This window comes from Astatotilapia calliptera, chromosome 22 (genome assembly GCF_900246225.1).
Source record: "Astatotilapia calliptera chromosome 22, fAstCal1.2, whole genome shotgun sequence".
Taxonomy (NCBI): Eukaryota; Metazoa; Chordata; class Actinopteri; order Cichliformes; family Cichlidae; genus Astatotilapia; species Astatotilapia calliptera.
Window position 1 is genome coordinate 32755319 of NC_039322.1, and position 21770 is coordinate 32777088.

General features: G+C 39.4%; 1 protein-coding gene across 2 annotated transcripts in view; it reads right to left on the reverse strand.

Moving 5' to 3' along the window:
* thsd7aa (thrombospondin, type I, domain containing 7Aa) overlaps positions 1-21473 on the reverse strand; it is a 169833-nt gene extending 148360 nt beyond the window's left edge. Inside the window, exon 1 of one of the 2 annotated variants that reach the window (XM_026157251.1) lies at positions 20947-21472. In XM_026157251.1, coding sequence (XP_026013036.1) covers positions 20947-21100 — 154 coding nt within the window. In that variant the 5' untranslated portion in view covers positions 21101-21472. Of the gene's footprint in view, positions 1-20946 lie in introns of both variants that reach the window. The other variant, XM_026157250.1, reaches the window with a different exon arrangement.
* Between the last annotated feature and the right edge of the window lie 297 nt (positions 21474-21770).

Here is a 21770-nt window from a genome sequence, read left to right on the forward strand (position 1 = left end):
TGCGGACACAAAAGACCAATTCTGTTTTCCTGATATGTAATGATTTGGAGACTGTGGTGTTACTTGCAGTGACAGTGCACATATCTTTTCTTCGTGCACATCCTCCTGATACAGCACAGAAACAAGCAGTATTGCCTTGTTGTCAGTATCAGTATCTACCTGAATTGTGTGCAACGATGACTTGTTAATCCTCTGTGTCCTCTAGATCCTCTATTAGTGTCAGTGTCAGTTAAAATAGGAAACTGTGCTAACTTTTTAACTGTAACATCAGTTACAGTTCACAGCAAATGTCCCTACCGGCAAGCAGGATCGGTTCCTCACTGGTACTGAAAGGTTTCTTCACCTTAGTCATGAAGTTAGCCACTAGGTATGATGCTCATTTTCTTGATGTGGTGGCTGTAACTAATTCATTTTCACATTTTCTCTTTTCAGAAAACTCCAAAGACTTGTCTTGTAATCCAGGGTGCTTGGTCTCCATGTGCCGAAGCAGTTTTGGAGGCATCACAGGCCAATTTACTAGCCTGTTGGCACATATTATGCATAGCGCGCATGGTGTGTGACAATCACATGCAGTGATAAACCCATGCATAAAGTATCTTGATGCATGTGACGTCTATAGTCACTGAAGAAGTCACTTGGATGAGTGATGAAACATTTCTCCTACTGAAATTGCAACGTCCAGATGAACAGAATCCACTTTTTTGGCACAATTCAAGTAGGACTCTTCTTCTTGAAAGCCGTAGGCTCTAGTTCTGCCTTCTCATTGGGCCTTTTGCCCTTTCCAGAGAAGTTCTTCAAAGATCTTTGTTCTTTTACTCATTTTTGGAAGCTTGTGGGGATCATTTTTAAAATACCATATCACGTGACTAAGATAAGTGTTTTTTCAAAATAAAAAAGTGTGATATTGATTATCACACTCTGATAATCAAAAAAAACATTTTTACATAGTATTACTTATAACACTATTACTGCTTTTACTGCACCATCATCACTGGAATGGACCATTATATGACCTGAACAAAGACAAACTTTGATTTGTGTTTTTAGGGCAGTAGGTAGAGTGGGCGCCCCATGACCGGAAGGTCAGGGTTCGAATCGACTGAACGGTTCCCCTGAGGTACCACTGAGCAAGGTACCATCCCTAGAAACTGCTCCCCAGTGCACCTGCTTAGTGGCTGCCCGCTGCTTCACTGAGTGAATGGGTCAAATGCAGAGAGAGTAATTTCCCCACGGGGATCAATACAATATACATTATTATTATTAACAAGTAATGTAAGGGATTACTATTGCAAAAAAGTAATTAGATTACTGTTACTTTTCCATAAGCATGCTGCGTTACTGCATTACTAAACTGTGATTTTGTGAGTGTCTCATGACAATGATGTAAGCACACGCAACGTCCGTGGCAGCAACAGACATGTGAAGGTCAACAATGTATAATATGGAGTGTGGCAGAGAGTAGGACCGTGCAGTGTTTAAAGCGTAGACGTACTTATATTACTTTAGGTTTTAATCCATAAAAAGTGACAAAAACATTAGCGTCTGCTGTACACTCTGCGTGGGAAGACAACTTGCATATAATTGTTGCAAACAATTTAATTTTTGCTTGATGCAATGTGCATAAAGTTGAAAGATTAAAACTAATCAAGCACGTTTTAAAAAGAGACTTTTTCATTTAATTCAATTTTATATGATGGATTATGCAGAAAAAACAGAACTGGGCTGAAAGGTCTGCTGCTTTATTACTTATTCAGGTTGTTTATCATGTTTTTGAAAGTAACTAAGATACTAAGTAATAAAGTAACTAATTACTTTTGAAAATAAGTAATCAGTAAAGCATCACAATTACATTCTTGGAGAAGTAATCAGTAATTAGTAAAAAATGACTTTTTTCAAGTAACTTGACCAACATTGTTGGGGCCGCTGAATTACATGATTGAACAAAGGTTTTCTCCAGTCTGCTGCCGTCCTGTAACACATGCAGCACATCCTCATGCTATGATGACAGGATAGGCCAGTTTCCAAAGACTCCTCAAAACATGATGAACATGAATGATGCATCATCTCATATCGTCCCCTTACAATGATCTGAATGAAAACATAGCATTTACAATGTTTAGATGGGTGATAAACACATATCCAAACATTAGCAAAGATCATGCACATTTTCCATGTCAAAGGCACAACCAGAGAGCAGGCCGAGCATATGATACAACACTGTTTTATCTATAGCTTTGTCTAAATACATTAAATAGGGAAACAATTTTGTCTGTTAAAAAAGATGCTCATGTATGAATGAATTTATCAACAATTAAATAATTTTTTTATGTATCAAATAGTTAAACACATTTCTTGATTTGCTTGTTTTTTACGTAACATAAGCACTTTATTTTAAAGCTGAAGTGCAGCTTTTATTTTTCGATGAATAGAATAGAATAGAATAGAATAAACCTTTATTATCCCATGGATGAGAAACTTCGGTGTTACGGAGCTCTTACAGCAAGGGAAAATAAAATATGAAACGAAGACAGATGGATGTTGGATGTTAGCTTAGAAAACATCCTCTCCTCCCCAACCTGCTCGATGGACTTCAGCAGACAGTCCAGGGGTTTAAAGTTTAAAATAAATGGTGTAAAATAACCACAAAGACTGCCTCAGAACCACCATTTTAATTATTTTAATTAATTTTTGCTATTTGTTAACACCAATATTTAAAAAATACTACAACAACTTGCTCCATGGTTCAGCCTTTGATACGCCATTTATTTCATACCCCATTGTGGAAGCAGCAATAAAGAACAATAGTTAATTGGCTAATATTGCTTTTCATGCCTGAGTAGCTTGGATATTAACTTGGCTGGAGGAAACCCAGCATTCTGTAGTCACACAGTAGGCTCTCCCTGTGGTTAGTACCCTGAGACTGCACATTTATTTCATCACCACAACCCCAACTCGATTTTCAGCACTGAATTTAATTATACCGGTGGCTTGAAATTACCCGCAATGCCCATAAGTGCTCCCAATGGAGTTTGGGGGTGGAAGCATGGGACATTCTAAGCAGGACAGAGGAAAACACAATATGCATAGGATATGTAGGATGGACAAATGCTGCTTATGATGCGACAGACTCTACAGAAAAGGTCTGAGAAATGAAGCCAACGTGAACGTAGCTTAAGCACGTAATTTACTGGGTTGTTTTTATTTCCATCTCTTATCTCATCATGTAACAGCGTGTGTTTGAAATTTTAAGGTTTATGGACTGTCATCATTTCTACATTTATCCTTTTCTATTCCTAACAAATGTTAGGGGCGCCATGTGAAGCAGGTCTGCCAATTTCTGCTGTGGAGAATCAGCCTTAATGATACAGCCTCAGAGGAACGTTCAGATGTGTCGGGATGTGTTAAAACATGACGACGCAGAGCTTCAGATGTTATATTTTGAAAAACTACCTTCTTTTACCTTTTAACATTAAACTGTTATGCAGCAGTATTCACTTAGAGAAGGGGTAGCTTTGCAACATGTTAAACTAAATCACTGTGTTTATATCTATATGAGGTACTGCAGTGCTGTGAAAAGGTATTTTCTCCTTCCTGATTTCTTAGTTTTATTTGCAAATTTGTCACAATTCCAAGTTTTAATCTTAGACAATGATAACACGAGTAAATGCAAAATGTGATTATTTCATTGATTGAAAGTGAAAAAGTTTTAAAAAGCTATCCAAACCTACCTGGCCCTATGTGAAAAAGTAATTGCCCCCCTTGTTAAATCATGAATTAACTGTGATTTTCTGGAACGTTGAGTTTCATTTCTATAGCTACACCCAGACCTGATGACTGCCAGTCCTCTTCATTCAACATATGCTGTGATCTAAAGGAACTCAATCATCATTTCTAAAATTCAGGACTCCAGCTAACATACTGAGACGTTTTTTACAAACGGAGAAAAACCCGAATAATGGTGCGCCTGCCAAGGATTAGCTGGCCTACCAGAATTTTTCATGTTACTCATCGATGACTCATCACAGAAGTACCCAGAACAACATTTAACAAACTCAGTTAAGGTCAACGTTCATGATTCTTCAATAAGAAAGCGACTGAGCAATCATGGCAATAACATTGATCTTTTCAATTTTTCACATTGTATCCATGTCTGACATTTAGGGAATTTGTGAAGTTATCAGTGAAAATAAAACAAAAGGAACCAGATCAGGAACAGCTGTGGGTAATATCTGTGCAATAATAGCTGCATCAGTGCAGTTCTGTTTGTCCATGAACATTAACAACAGCTGTTATTCAGTGAATGTCCTGTAAGGACATCTTCAGAGCCGCTGCTGTTTGTTTCCATTGTACTGGACCTCTGGGAGAAAAACTCTGTCTGAACAGGGGATTAAAGCAGCTCCTACAAGTTCCTTTAGCCGCCTCCCTTTTTGTTGTTTGTTGTACTGTGTAATAGCTCATTGCAAGTAGCAACAAGGTCGAATGGCTGTTAGGTTTTAATAATCATGATGCGCTCACAATGGAAAACTTTCTGCTCTCTCAGCAGCATGATTCTCTAAAACCTGTCTGTATACTGAAATATTCTGCAGCACATGATGGACATTACGAATGGAAATGAAGTGTGCTCACTGTGTAGCAACAAAAAAGGGGGTTGGGTTTGTACAGATCATGGCAAGGTTTGAAACCCCCAGGCCTGGATGTAACCTCAGCATAACAAGAAATGCACCTCCCCACTCTACCTCCACCCAAGAAAGAGCCAAAAAAGTCTGGGCTATGCCAAAATAACAAACACAAGATCTCTAAAGGTCCCTAATCTGCCCTGCACAAAATACACATCAAACAAAACACATTTTTTTCTAACCCTGTCACTCCTACAAGGCTGCTGCAGTGAAAGAATACGAGCTCTCTAATTTACAAAAATATTTACAACGATCTTGACCAGATCTCATAATCACAGACACACAAATTTACTCACACTACTCACTAATAAACTTTTCAACTCTGGTGGTTAAAAGGCTGCTGTCCATCCAATTATTCAAACGGGAGCAGCAATCAATTCAAGCCAAGCACTCTGCATGGGTGTGTCTTCATAGAGACAGGTGTCTGCTAACCCCAGGCAGGGAAGAAAAAGAAAAGGCCACACCCACAACATCTGGTGGGAGGAGTCAAACACACACACACACACACACACACACAAACATGATCTTGGCTCATAACCAAGAAACTTTCATCCCTGCATTAGGGAGGTTTTTATTTTCAATTATCCTCAAAAACAACCTTTTCTAATATGTGTCCTAATATACACAGTTAACATTATTTTAGTGCTTTGGTGCCGAAACTTAACGAAACAGCAATTTCAAAAAATACAACTTTACAACAAAAAAAAGCTGCCGTGTGGACACCACATACCAGCATGCTGTATAACTCTTAACAATGCTATAATGCTTAATACGATAGATTAGAGTCTTTCCTAAACATTTATTGTAAAAGCACAGTGATAAAGGGTAGCTCAGGGTTGTTCTTTTAGAACAAAGCACAGTTAAAGTTAAAGTTCAGTCTTCATTAAGATCCCATGAGACAGTTTGTTTGTAGGGAATCAAAACAGTTTCCCAAAGAGTTCCCAGTTTCAGTCTCTTGTGTGCCCCCTGTAGCTTTTAAAATCCATCTTAAAATCTTTCAGTAATCATCTAAGTACTCTCATGTGACACTGTTGCTAATTCAGCTGCTTTGGCTCCCCATCGAGTCCATTTTAAGATTCTGGTTCTGACCTTTAGAGCTCTTCATGGACAAGCACCAGCCTACATGATTGAACTTTTACAGTCCTATGTCCCTAGCAGTCCCTGAGGTCATGTGATCAGGGCCTTCTTGTTATTCGGCATACAAGCCTGAGAAAAAAATCATAGATAGCAACCTGTGACATTTATGTTCTTTCCACTTTCCGCACTGGCAGAGTGTTAAACAATTTTTTCAGACAGTATGTAGAGCCAGACTGAATCACGGAGACAACAATGTGAACATGTGTGTTTGTGTGTGTGTCTCAGCACGACAGCGCAGCATGCAGACCAGATTGTTTTGTGGAATAAATATATTAGCTATTATCCAGACACATAAACACACACAGAATGCAGTCGAGTCAATAGGCTGGGGGTTCCTAGCAGACCTGCAGACACAATGCTCTCCCTAGTTCAAGAACAAATAACCTGACACAAGGTAGGAATGTGACAGCATGAAGATTATGAGGAGGGAATAACAGCTGCTTTAAGGAACTGTGGCAGTAACACATCTTAGAAGCAGAACCTTTTAAGAGCTCCGAGGTTTTGTGACCGTAAGGTTGGGGATCACCATGTATGAGTCAACATGAGAATAAGTGGTGTGTGCTTTGTTAATGTGCAAACATGTGTACAAGTGTCTTTGTTTAATCATTTATATTGTTCTTCATTTAAAAAAGCTTTGGGTTCTTACTTTTTGCACAGTTGTGATAAGCAAGAACCTCATTTTAAGATTTGTAAAATTTCTTTTCTGTCTTCTCTCTAAGGATGCTAAGAAGTTATAGAAGTCTTACATCCTTGCACATCACTCTTAACTAAGAGCAGTAACTGTAATTTATGTCCATATAATACTTGTAAAACATCTTGGGGCTTAAAAGATTTACATGTAATACTTCAATTTTCAGCTAGTTTCAGCGAGTTGATTCCAGCAGGCACAAATGTTTCACAGTTAATGATAATGTGCTGAGGGCAGTTAATCATGGAAAACTGAAAACAATGACTCCTGAAAAAACAACAACAAGATATTAAACAAATAAATAAAATTGGCAAATAAAATCAATTTATAGATGGACAAAATTAAAAACATCAACGATCAGACAGACCACAGCCAGGTTAAAGAAACTGAAAAGAAAAAAAAAAGATATTCTACTTGAAGAGGTGGAAAAGAAGCATCTATTTCTAAAGAGGCGTTCCTATGAAATGGGCCCAGAATAAACAAAACATCTACCAAGATGAATAAAGAAAAAGCAGGAGAGAAACACAGCACAGAAAATTAAAGACCCACACTCAAATAAACAGAAAAAAGACATTTCATCATTACTATAACCACCTCTATAGACAACCACCAGCGGAGAAAGATAATACAATGAATGGCTTTTTAGAGCAACTGGCTCTGCCATCAGTGGAACTTCCTAAGATGAAATACATCAGAAATTAACAAAGCTATAAAATTTTAAACAGAAAAATCAATTGGTAGTGAATAGTAAACAATAGTACAAATTATTTAATGAAGAATTCATATCAGTACTTCACGCCACTTTCAATTGGACTCAAAAAAATAAGATGTCACCATCATGGTAAGAAGCGATAATCACAGGAATACCAAAACCAAAAAAGGAAGATTGGCTTGTAGTTTGTGCAATCTCCATGTTAAATATAGACTATAAAATATATACGTCGATCATTTCTGAAAAAAATGAACACACTGGTATCAGAAATAGATGAAGACCAGACGGGCTATATAAAAGGCCACCAAGCTCATGGTAACATTACTGTGCCAAAGAGAAAACCTGAGCATTGATGCTTAAAAGGCATTTGATTGGGTAACTTGTCAATTTCAAAACATTGAAAAAATTTGGATTCATTGCAAAAATAAAGATATTAAGGGAAAGTTATGACTCCTGTACATATCCTATACAGTCAAGAGACTACTACAGGAAGGAAATCCAGGTGGACCCTACAGGACGACAAAGAGCTTGATATTCAGGAATTCACATTTGATTTTGGTCAGCATGGAGACATGCGCGCCACTGAAGGTGCACAGTTGTGACTTGAAGAGACGCAGCTTTGCCCGGACTGCTTTCATGCACACATACAGCTTTGGCTGCTCTTTGGAAAAAAATTGTTTGCTGGGTTAGCAGGCTGTGATTTGCATAATGGCAAATCAAACAAACACTTTCTCTGGGTTTCCATGAAAAAATATTCATTTTCCGCCTACTTTAAAATTTTCTGCAATTCTGCGATCACTTGCAATCTTGCATCTCTTTGGTTCTGTTATTTCTGGTGGGCATGAGCCAGTGTTTTCTTTGATTGTTTGCTTGACAGCTAAGAAGTACAATACAGTTAAGCACAAATGTTGTGTGTGAACTACAGTCTGTTATATTTTTAGAACGGGCCAATTAAAAACAGTTGGCGGGCTGCAGTTGGCTCGCGAGCCGTAGTTTGGACAACCCTGAATTAGAGAATAAAACCTGGGATAAAATATGTGCATAGCACGTCATACAACCACCACTTGGAGAATCCAGGAGTTTACCTGGAAAAACGTGGTGCGATACATGATCACATAAAGATTTAAAAGCAAACGGATAAAGAAACACGGAAATGCTGGAGAGAGTGTGGGCTCCATAACGCTGGCCACACACGTGTTCTGGAAATGACAAAGACTAAATGTGTTCTGGGGAACAATTAGTGAACTGATGCATCAGATATTTGGAGATACAATTGCAATTACAATTTTCTTCTTTAACAGACAGAAAAGAGGACAAAATATACATGTGAGTTTGGCTGATGAATGGATTACAGTGTACGGAGTAACTAACTGATTTTCTCATGGGTGTCTTTAGAAAGACTGGATGATGAGACCACAGGGTTCATCAAATTCACAATCAGCAACATCAAAATCTAAAAATCATCTGTGTGGGTCATAAAGTCAGCAAATTTATTTAAAGGATGCTCTTATAATTCTTGTGCTTTCTTAACCATCAATTCTAAATGAAAATGTAGTAAATGCTGAAAATGTTGAGCCATATAAGACTTGTTAGGCTTCCCAGCAGCAGACGTGGCTCCTTCTGGTGACTGTGAACATACCCTAAATCTAATCAGCGGTCGTGGTCAAATCTTTCTTTAAACAAAGAATGGATGGATTCACTGCAGCAGACATACAGGACCTGCTGAAGCCAAAACTCAGTTCCTGTTTACAAACAGCATTGACAGAAAAAAACACTGAAGTACTGAAACAAACAAATACTTGTAGAGAAATACTAGTTAGATAATTTTTAGCTAATGAAATTGCAATATTGGGTTGGGAAGAGGTAATGGTTTGAATTCAAATACACAAAACTGCCTGTCTCATGGAGCTTCTCTGACACAAAGCACTGAAGGCAAACTTGCACATCCTAGAGATTAGCAATGTGTTCCTGCTCGCAGCTAAACCTGTTACCTCCTGGTAAGCAATGGGAGCATGCCAGCAGATTGGCCTAAGAAGCGTAAAGAGCTTTTCATCACCTGGCATCTTCTAAAGGCCCACCTCTATTAGTATTCACCTTCAGCTGACACTCTGCTGACACAAGATCTAAAAACTTTGCTCGGTCCAAAGTTATTCAAATGATATATAAACACCATATGTAGTCTTAGACATACTGAGATTCATATGATTTGTGGATGATACCAATATCTTTTTTACAAATGACTCTTATGCTCAGTGTCTTGGGGACGTCACTGGGACCCAGGCATACCCACTAAATGAGTTCCTAAGATACAAACACAAGCGGAGACCACCAAGTGACCTCTTGTTATTTTATTTTTTTAGAAACACTAAAAGCCAGAGACACACACTCTTTTGTTCCATTGGCAGATTTTTTTTCACTATTCCAACCAAAACTATCTTGTATTAAATGAAAAAATGGAAAGTGGAAATGATCAGTCTAAAAACAAGTTCCTATATCTTACTGAAATGTTACTCTGTAGCTGATTTTGTCTTATTTTAAGAGTGATGAGATTATTTTGACAAATAACACAAATATACTTGGTTCAAGATTGCACAGTTTGAGTTTTTGCAGTGTTCAGCTGCCACTAACCAGGTAGAGGTTTTCTCAAGAAGCTGGGACGCCACACTTGGTGACTTTAGGGAGGAAGCATAGCCCGACAAACAAGCATGTGGTAAATCATCTAATGGATTATCCCAATTTGGTAACACACTAGTTTTTTTTTCTTAGCTGTGATAACATACACAGCTGCATGGCATCATTCCTTCCTCCTGAGCTTCATAAACTGCATTGGGTATGTATTACAGATTACTTGCTACTTTTGCATCACTTAATAAATGTCCTGAAACACAGTCAAACAACAACTAGTGAACACAAAGCCGACAACACAAAGCAAGGCTGAAAGCAAGCCCAGAAACGTTTACATATACAATAGAAACACATGTAGACACAATTCTGCAAAGAAGAGTTGATAAAATTGCTACACAGTGATGTGAAAGACTCACTGCCAGGTATTGGAGACAGTTGACTGTAGTTGTGCTGAAACAAATCAGTTATTAAGTGTAGAAGGCAATTATAATTTTTAAATAGGGCCAGGCAGGTTTGGGTAGGTGTTTCTCTGTGACAAATGTGCAAAAACCTAATAAATCACTTTTTCACAGCACTGTACGAATGGAGGATGCAACGCTACAAGCCTGACTGCTTTTCACTGAGTTTGCTACATGTTCAAGACCAAACTGTGGCTGCTGGGGTCTTTATACACTCAGTTTGAACAACACTCTGGGTTCGCAGGCAGCTTTGTGTTAGCATATTCTCTGTAGAGATGCTTGTTTGTGTCCTGGTGGCAGTTGCCTGGTTTATTGTTCATATCTCCTCTCATGAAAAGCCGTGGACTACGCCACCATTTTTCTCCTTTAGCACATGAATGAAATCAGCTGATTGTAGCACACTTGAGAAAGCATGTTTATGTGTTTTGTTCCTTTTCAATTCACCCAGCGTGCAGATAACAGAACAACCTTTGTTATACAAGTAACAACAAAACTGTAACTGTATTGTAATTATAGTACTACATTATAGTACTACAAATTTTCTGGGAACAAACTGATCATATTGGGAGAGATGGCATTCATGTTACTGTTAACTCAAGTTTGTCTTGAGTTATTAAACCATTTTTGATCAGTGTAACGTACAGCAGCCTAAGCCTGTTGCACCAGAACTAAGGAAGGCTTCACCTAACACACCCCTGATTATAAGCTTAGTCAGAGACCAAGGAGGACAGAACGCCTTTTACATTGTCACTGAAAAATACAGAATATTTATCTGACTCTGAGTTCACTTCAGATTAAGTTGATATATTGGGTGATTTTTAAGGATGTTCTCACATCTGCAGTTTTTAGTCCGTTTAAATTGAACTCTGGTTCATTTTCCTCCTTGTTGCAGGTACGAACAGGGTAAACACACTGGGGTGTGACCCCGAGACCCTTTGGAGGACATGGTCGAGGTACGGTTCAAAATGAACTCCAGACTGGTTTGTTTATGGTGTGAACATGATCCGACTGTGATCCCACCAACTACCAGGTGTGCGTTACAAGTTTGAGCTACAAATTTCTGCTGTATTCTCAATGCAGCAAGGTACTATAGATGTGCAAAGGTCTGTACAGGCTGGCAACTGGCTGTGAAATGAACATAAATGACCTTCGTCCTGTATTTACTTTAGTTGCTCTCACCCCAGATACATCTGGGCAATGAGCAGACTGAGTGTTTTTGCATTTGTTGAAATGTAAATGTAAAGCCATCTCAGTATTTCAGTCTTGGTCTTGTCCTGACATAAAACAAAAACTTGACAATTAATAATATTTCCTGGAAATCGTCCAGTTCAGATTACAGTCATGGAATACACAGCCTTGGGAAAAACTATTGCAGTACATCTATAAATGCAAAAGTCTTTTAAAAAGTGCTGTAACTAAGCTTGGATGATTCCACTACGTTTTTCTTCAGTCATCTACTCGCACAGAGTGCATTATCATAACTTGAGCTGTATGACTATGGCTACTGTAGCTCCTCTCAAAAAGAAAGCAACAAATCAAAGAGTGACTTTCTGGTATTACTCACAAACACGTCTTAAAGCAGATAACACATTTGCTGGAGAGGAAATGTTTCCATATTTAGAAACCCTTTGTCTTTCCTGGAAGAAAAAGGTCTTTAAAGCTGGAACATTTTCCTATTTGTTAAAGAAAGAGGAAAGCAGGAATGCCCTCAGGTTTCTTTTCAGCACTGCACAAAGGCATAAACTACAAAGTTGTGTTGTGTGGTCCTGTTCCTGATTTCCTATTTTCTTGTATGTTTGTCACACTTAAATGATTCACATCAACAAACAAATGTTAATATTAAACAACGATAACATGAGAAAACACAACATGCAGTTTCTAAATGAAAGTGTTTATTATTAAAGGGAAAAACCTAACACTGGAGCCACTCTTCTTTGCAGAATTGCTATAATTTAGACACACTGGAGGGTTTTTGAGCATGAACCACCTTTTCAAGGTGATGCTACAGCATCCCAGATTCAGACTAGGCCACTCCAATCTTCATTCTGTTTTTCTTAAGCCATTCAGAGGTAGACTGCTGTGTTTTGGATCATCATCCAGCTTCATAACCCAAGTGTGCTTCAGCTTGCGGTCACGTAGTGATGGACCGACATCCTACAGATGCTGTGTTTGTTTTATGACAGAAGTAATAGGACTCACGCTTTGCAAAAAGTTCAGCTTTGGTCTACAGAATATTTTCCCAAAAGTCTTGATCAAGATGTTTTTGGAAATCTGAGACAAGCCTTTGTGTTCTTTTTGGTCTGCAGTGGTTTCCTCCTTCTTTAATGGTTATTTTGTGACCTCCTGAGTCTTCGATGTGCTCGTGGAGCTCTGGTGAAGCTTCCTAGGAGTGACCAACCTACCAAAATTACTCCAAGTTTTCTCCATCTGTGTATAATGGCTCTCACTGTGGTTCACTGGAGTCCCAAAGCCTTAGAATGGCTTTGTAACCCTTTCCAATGACTTTGTTTTCAGGTGTTTCTTCAGGTCGTGGCATGAGGTGTTGCTTTTTGAGATCTGCTCCCCTTTGTCAGACAGGTGCTATTTAAGTGATTTCCTGACTTCCTGACAGGCCTTCCAGTAATCAGGCCTGAGTGTGATTAGTGAAACTGAAGTCAGTTTTTCGAAAACTGTGGTTAATCACAGTTAATTCATGATTTAACAGGAGGAGCAATGACTTTTCCACACGACCAGGTAGGTTTGCATTGCGTTTCTCCCCTAATGGATTTAAAAACTCTATCTTTGTCTAACATTAAAAAAATGTGATGATCTGAAACATGTGTGACAAATATGCAAAACACTAGGAAACCAGGAAGAGGGCAAACTGTTTTTCAAACTACTGTAAATTATGTCCAATTATTGGATGCATAAGTGACAGGTAGGAGAAAGAGGATGAAGTGCTCCTGGATTGTTCTGTGAGAAACTGTGTGATGTGACGGTGACGATCAGACAGATGGAGATCAACATCTGAAGGAACAGGACAGCTACACAACCAGTCTGTACTGGGACACAGTGTTGGTGGAGGAGTATATATACCTGAGCATCCACACTGAAATCAGACTGAGCTGGAAGACCAATACAGAGACTGTACATAACAAAGGGATAAATAGGCTATATTTCCTCAGGAAACTGAAATCTTTTTGATCTTTTTAAACAATAATATTAATGATGATGATGCCAGTGCTGGTACCCTGACATTCAAAATATTTTTAGTACGTCTTCCTTAATTATAATTAATTATGTCATCTTTTAACTGCTTCATGAAACTGGCCAGTCTAAATAGCTGAATGAAGCACTTGACCCAGAGAAACACTTGATCTGTAGAAGCAGCTTCAGCTTCAACTCCTGCCTCATTTTTAATGTTTATGCTCTCAAGACTCCTCTCAGCTTGTAGGTTAAAGGTCACCTTGAGAGAGGGTGAGGGCTGAGGTTGGGGGATTGATTTTGTGGGGGTGAAGAAGAACAATAAGCAAGCCATGTGACTCGAGGTGAAGCCTCTTCTCTCTTTTGTGTGCCACATAGAGATGAGCATCTGCAGCAAAGAGCTTGAACAGAGCTGCATGCGAACGATGCCACAACACAGTGTTATTCTCTGTGTGTGACCTTTACAGCATTAAATAACCTTCATTTATTGCTTCTTTCTGAAGCTTACTGAGTCTGGACAAGATGACCTGCCCCATCAAATTCCATCATTCATTGCTCTGATTTGTGCAGCTCTACAGAAACCTTTGTTGTTCCACAGTGGACCAAGCAGCACACAACTGCATCACTTACACTGGCAGTTGTGTTTATGCCTCAAAGGTTGCTTTAAACAGATGAGTAAGTGCAGCGCAGACATATAAAGCACCAGTAACTGGTTTTCAGGACTGCCAGGAGCTGCTGCAGTGTCTGAAAATTTATCAAAATGATTAAACATAGATGCTTTGTACAGACCACTATGTTTGTTTTTGTATTTGTAAGACTTAACTATGTGAAAGGCCGTACTTAAATGTGTTGTTTTAGGTTTCTTATTGTTTTCCAAAGGTAACAGAAAGGTTTAGCAATATGATTATATAATTTCCCCCCAAAATAGAAAATAAACTGTGAATCTCTGAAATTTGTTTAGAAGTTATTTGTGCCATGTAACAACTTCAAAACAGTGTCAGATGTTTTTCTTGTTCAAAACTACAAAAGATGACACTCAGTGGTCATGAATGAAAGTCTTTAGCTGTGTGACTGACTGGAGAGGAAACAGGGAGATAACATTTAAAGAGGAAGACCAGCTGATCCCAAACCTTCTGTCTGTGGATTCTATACTCCAGACACACCCAGACACAAATCTAGTCATCTGCCAAAAGACACCACACTGTGCCAAATTACACATTGTCACCAAATTCCATACATATGGGTGTAATGTGGAGGCTGATGACTCATCTGTTGGTTTCATGGTCCATTTTTGGTCTGGTTTAAAATGGCCTGCAGGGAATGATTTAACAGATTCTTTATTAATATTTCCATGTTCACTTCTGAACATATTGCTGCAGTCGCCAGAGAACCCATGTCTTTCACGTTAGTACTGTCGCAAATTTCAGCCACCCATCTGCACCATGGACAAAAATAGTGGGCTGCATCTTGAACAACCCCAGGTTTCTCTTCAGCTCTGTAGCCAGGCTGACAAAAAGTCAGAGCTCTTTTGAGCCAACCATCCCTTTAACGTTAACTAGTAATGACTTCATGAACTTCTTCACAAATAAAATTTTTATCATTAGAGAAAAAATTACCAGTAATCATCCCACAGATGTAATATTATCTACAGCTACTCTTAGTACCATTGATGTTAAGTTAGACTCTTTTTCTCCAATTGATCTTTCTGAGTTAACTTCAATAATTACTTCCTCCAAACCATCAACGTGTCTTTTAGACCCCATTCCTACAAAACTGCTCAAAGAAGTCCTGCCATTAATTAATGCTTCGATCTTAAATATGATCAACCTATCTCTAATAATCAGCTATGTACCACAGGCCTTCAAGCTGGCTGTAGTTAAACCTTTACTCAAAAAGCATCTCTAGACCCAGCAGTCTTAGCTAATTATAGGCCAATCTCCAACCTTCCTTTCATATCAAAAATCCTTGAAAGAGTAGTTGTCAAACAGCTAACAGATCATCTGCAGAGGCTTATTTGAAGAGTTTCAGTCAGGTTTCAGAGCTCATCACAGCACAGAAACAGCTTTAGTGAAGGTTACAAATGATCTTCTTATGGCCTCTGACAGTGGACTCATCTCTGTGCTTGTCCTGCTAGACCTCAGTGCAGCGTTCGATACTGTCGACCATAATATCCTATTAGAGCGATTAGAACATGCTGTAGGTATTACAGGTACTGCACTGCAGTGGTTTGTATCATATCTATCTAATAGACTCCAGTTTGTGCATGTAAATGGAGAGTCCTCTTCACACACTGAGGTTAATTATGGAGTTCCACAGGGTTCAGTGCTAGGACCAATTCTGTTTACATTATACATGCTTCCCTTAGGCAGCATCATTAGAAGACATAGCATACATTTACACTGCTATGCAGATGACACCCAGCTCTATCTGTCCATGAAGCCAGATAACACACACCAATGAGTTAAACTGCAGGAATGTCTTAAAGACATAAAGACCTGGATGGCCGCTAACTTTCTGCTTCTTAATTCAGATAAAAATGAGGTTATTGTACTCGGCCCTGAAAAGCTTAGAAATATGGTATCTAACCAGATTCTTACTCTGGATGGCATTACCTTGGCCTCCAGTAACGCTGTGAGGAACCTTGGAGTCATTTTTGACCAGGACATGTCCTTCAATGCACATATTAAACAAATATGTAAGACTGCTTTCTTCCATTTGCGCAACATCTCTAAAATTAGAAATATCCTGTCTCAGAGTGACGCTGAAAAACTAGTTCATGCATTTATTACTTCCAGGCTGGATGACTGTAATTCATTATTATCAGGAAGTCCTCTATACTCCCTGAAAAGCCTTCAGCTAATCCAAAATGCTGCAGCAAGAGTCCTGACAGGGACTAGAAAGAGAGAGCAGATTTCTCCTGTTTTGGCTTCCCTTCATTGGCTTCCTGTTAAATCCAGAATTCAAAATCCTGCTCCTCACATACAAGGTCTTAAATAATCAGGCCCCATCTTATCTTAATGACCTTGTAGTACCATATCACCCTATTAGAGCACTTGGCTCTCGCTCTGCAGGCCTACTTGTTGTTCCTAGAGTATTTAAAAGTAGAATGGGAGGCAGAGCCTTCAGTTTTCAGGCCCCTCTTCTGTGGAACCAGCTTCCAGTTTGGATTCAGGAGACAGACACTATCTCTACTTTCAAGATTAGGCTTAAAACTTTCCTTTTTGCTAAAGCATATAGTTAGGGCTGGACCAGGTGACCCTGAATCCTCCCTTAGTTATGCTGCAATAGACGTAGGCTGCCAGGGGATTCCCATGATGCACTGAGTTTTTCCTTTCCAGTCACCTTTCTCACTCACTATGTATTAATAGACCTCTCTGCATTGAATCATATCTGTTATTAACCTCTGTCTCTCTTCCACAGCACGTCTTTATCCTGTCTTCCTTCTCTCACCCCAACCGGTCGCAGCAGATGGCCGCCCCTCCCTGAGCCTGGTTCTGCCGGAGGTTTCTTCCTGTTAAAAGGGAGTTTTTCCTTCCCACTGTTGCCAAAGTGCTTGCTCATAGGGGGTCATATGATTGTTGGGCTTTTCTCTGTATCTATGAAGCGCCTTGAGGCGACTTATGTTGTGATTTGGCGCTATATAAATAAAATTGAATTGAATTGAATCTCTTCATTTTTCAGTTCAGACTTAAGGCAGGCTGCATGGTTAGGTGAAGTCTGTCAAAAACAAGCTCTTCTAATAAATGTTAGCTTGTAAAAAAAAAACCCTCATGCATTAGACGTGTATGTTACTTAATTACTCCCAGGAGAAAGCAATATAAAATTATATAAAATAGTACCCATCCATTGTAAAATAATATCCATGCTGTAGACTGTAACCTCCTCCTCTGGCACACATTGAAATCAGCTGATTGTAGCAGAAGAGGGATCGATTCCTTTCCCTATCACCAAGGTTATTATCGTTAACGAAAACTAGAAGTGAAAAAACATTTTCGTTAACGGAAATAAAAATAAAAACAAGACTTTGCAAAAAAAAGGAAAAGGAAAACTAACTAAAACTGTAATGAGCGTTCACAAAACTAACTAAAATTAACTGGATTTATAGCGAAAATGTGTTTAGTTTTCAATAGCGTCGGGTGAAAGTGAAGTGTAGTTTCCAGGTTTTTTCTTGCTGTGTCTCATTGTGCCAGCAGGGGGCAGTACGTTAGTCGAGTCGTCTGTGTCGCTGCTCCGTCCACGCGCAGAATCACGTCAGCAAAAGTCGGGAGAAATCGCCAGAGTCCAATTTCATATTACTCTGAATATGATTGCGTTTTAGATAAAGCAAGTGTCTTGTAGTGGAAAGAGACAAATTATGCGGAACATTTCTAAAGGGAACCTTTGAAAAGCTCACACAAGAAGGCTAACCTAGCTTAGCTTGAGAAGGTAAGGGAGCACGCCCAAGCCTCATCCCCAGAAACAGAAGCTAACCCCGGGCAGCGTGATGCATCCCGAGACAACTCCACAAAAACCATTAATGCAGTGCTTCCAACAGCGAGCCGATGGCTGCTGGTTGGTCCGTTCGCAGGAACATCACAAGCGAGAGGAAGCGTTGGTGAATATGTTTATTGAGACTGGGATATCTACACAACTTTTTGCCTTCAAAAAGTTTAGCAATTCACCCGGAGCTGCAAGAGTTAATAGTCTCATTGGGGCCAAGATATATATCTTATAGTTGCCTGCTATCAATGGTTGTTCATCTGCCCTCATTTATTTATTTATTCCCATAGGTGGGGATGTGAGTTGTCTGTCTCTGCGTGTTAGCCCTGCGACAGACTGGCGACCTGTCCAGGGTGCAGGGTATGGTAGCTGGAAGAGCAACATACCCAAGGATAAGCAGAAGAGCATGACTGATATGATGAAACTGGGATTTTGTTACACTTCATTGTTGCAAACACGACGAAAACTATAACTGAAGCTAAGGGTTTAAAAAAAATAAAAACTAAACTAGCAAACAAAAGGTAAAAACTAATAAAACCTGATACAAAATTGAAAATCTGAAGTCAAAACTAAATAAAAATAAATACTAATGAAAATTGCAAAACTATTAAAACCCTGCCTATAAGTGACCAGGACATTTGTTCATACAGAATTTGACACTCAAAATAACTCTTTTCCTGAGATCTCAGCAGGCGGCTTTATTTATTGTGGGAAAGGATCAGGACTGCCAAGGGTTTTGATACTTCCTAATCTGACAACATGGAATAAATGTAAAAATAATAAAATGATGAAATGAGAATTTATTAATATCATACAAGAACCCGATTAGGCAGTAACACCCCAGCATGCACAAAAACACTGACTGTTTTTTTCTACACTGCTGCCATTGTTCTGTCAGGGTGACAAGAGCTGCACCCAAGTGCCAAGCACAGACACACTTAGGCCAAGAAGAGAGACGCCACACAAACATGTCTATACCGTATCTAGGTTAACTTTGTCTGGCCAATCTGCTCTGGTTTCTCTGCCCTTAATCTCATCCGCTGCTTTAACACAGTGGGAGGTACAGCACATAATACAAAAGGATTTCCATTCCTTTGCACATGGTGTGAACAATGAAGCTTGTAAACAACAGCTATGACAGGAATAAATAAATGATCTTTGATGAGAACGTATAGTGAGTGTGACCTATTTGTGTGTTATCTTGTTGTGTTTTTATACTGGAGTAAACCGCTGCCCGAAGATTGAAGGGGAAAGGAAACAAAGTCTCAGTTTGAAGGAAATAATTTTTTAAAGTGCACACAATCACGTCTAGTGTTATCTTGTGAAGTCAGACCTGGTTAAAATTATTTTATATCCTATACTGTGTTAAAAAACGGATAATGTTCACAACAAAATCAGTATTCTAAATTATTATAAATAGAGGCCAGTCTGAGAGCAAAATTACCTGAGCAGGTCAGGAGCAACAAAAGAAGCTTTTCCATTAAAGAGACGACGATTTCGATGCATAAATCCAACTAATCAGAAAGTAAAATGAGGGTAATCGTTAAATGAAAGTAGTCCAAGTGTGAAATAGCATAAAACCAGCTCTAAAAGAAAAACCATTAAGCAATACTGGTGTCTCACTTCTACTAAGGAGGAAACTCACCAAACAAAAGAAAAAGTAAACAAAACAGGTGAAAGCACATGTACCATCAACCTGCTACCATCATTTTCCACATAAAAATGAAAAGAAACTTTACAGCAATAGATGTTACACAGATGCTGGTATAAAGAAAAAAGGAATAATTTATTGTGAATGTTTTTCCTGGTGTCCCGAATACACATCTGGGAATCTTAACCAATTAGGGGACGCAAACATTGCAGAACATTCTTTAAAAGATTTTTTCGGAAATATTTTTATTTCAACCCCACGGATGATTACTACGCTGCACATGCTATTCTTCATAAACAAATGATTGCAGATCATATTTTAGACTTCATCAAAAGCCATAGTTGATCTCATGCAGGCTGAGCTTTACTGCCAGGTTATGTTCATTGATCAGTCACTGGTGGTACAGCGGTTGCAGAATCCCAGTGAAACCAGGACATTGATCCAGAGAAAGAGAAATTAGACAGTAGAGAAAGAGAACATTCATCTCCAGCTGCCCCTAAAGGGCACCTTTGTCTCAATGGGTCAACACAGTTCCACCCCCAATTTCTGCTTTCATCACTCCTCCTCTATCCTCCTCCCCTCTTTCTCCCTTGTGTCCTTCTGGCCATGTGCTGCTCTCACAGAGTGAATGAACCTTGGATGGTGAGAGGCACCACCCTAAACAGCAGCAGTGAGCATCCTTGTATTGTGTTTAGACTGTAAAGCTGCTGTACTCACAAGTCATCAGCAGATACCAAAAACACCTGCATCAATAGTCAATTACTATTTGTGTTTGTGTCGCTTCCTTCGCAGCTAGCTTCCATTTTTCCCCACTCAGAAACATAGTAACATATGCAGCTTTGCTACACACACAATTTCTTATCAATTGCACACATCTCAAAATGTGATAAATGAGTCCAATAGCAGCATAAGGCAATCAAAGTGTTCCAGCTGTCTCTGTCTGGGGGAGTGCTCTGCCAAAAAGACTGGAGCACAATGCACATCTCCACCCCCCAAACGGGGGCAAAACCCCCATTCACTTCAGGGACTGCAGCAAATATGTTATCAAACTCTAGTGTAGCAAGATGGCTCCAGTGCATTAACCACAAAAAGACCATGAGAAAATAAACTTTTGGTTTAAAAAAAATATTAATTTATGAGATATATTGATCCAATCATAAAAAGTGAAAGAAACAAAAAAGAGCATGTTCACCCTTTTCATTTCCCCTTATGTACTGTGTTATGTACACAAACATTTGCATATGAATATTTCAGCGAGAGTGTAAGGTTAGAACATCCATCCAGTCACTCAGTGTCTCAGGGACCAGGACTGAACGAGCAGAGAGGATGGACTGTACCTGTTCGCCAGATGTACATGGGTCGAGTTTCCACTGCAGTTTGTGCATCCAGTTCCCACATGGATAAAAACAGCAGCGCTAACGTCCAGAGAGAGAGGAGTGGGGCTCCTTTCAAGACCTCTTGGATCCTGATACCTCTGCCGGCCGTCCCCATGGCCACCGCACGGCAAATACTGCTGTTCCCAATGCAATCGAGAGGAAAATGTGAGCCTGGCCACAAGGTAGAGAGCGGCACTCAAGTGAATTTTCTGCTTTGTCCACGCCACCGCATCCAAGAAGTAATCCTGAGCAAGCGAGGGTGAGGTTTCCTCACGCTCTCCTCTCCCTCTGGGTTTCTCTTATTCCCCTGGCTACTTAATGAGTGCGAATGAGCTCTTGCAGTAATAAAACAGGGAACAATAGATCCCTAAGCCCAGCCTGCTCCTGCTGCTGTATGCCGGGTAATGTAGCGCCTCCCTTTCTCTCGGCTCTTTCTCTGCCTGTCTCATTCTCTCTTACACACACAAGCAGTTTATGCACACATTTACACACACATCCTGTCCACCCGCCCTGCTCACTCATCTCTCATGCTGTTTTACAAAGACCTGAGAGAAGTTCTAGGTAGCTGAATCAAGAATGTGGAGATGTGTTTGTTGGTGAAATAAACAAGTAAGCAGCAGCAGTTTTCCTATTAAAGCATTATTGTATTTTAACTTTTTATTACAATAAAAATGACCATGGATGGATGGATGTGTCAAAAGAAGGGTATGTAAATGGTAAATGGTAAATGGCCTGTATTTGTATAGCGCTGTTACTAGTCCCGCCTAGGGACCCCAAAGCGCTTT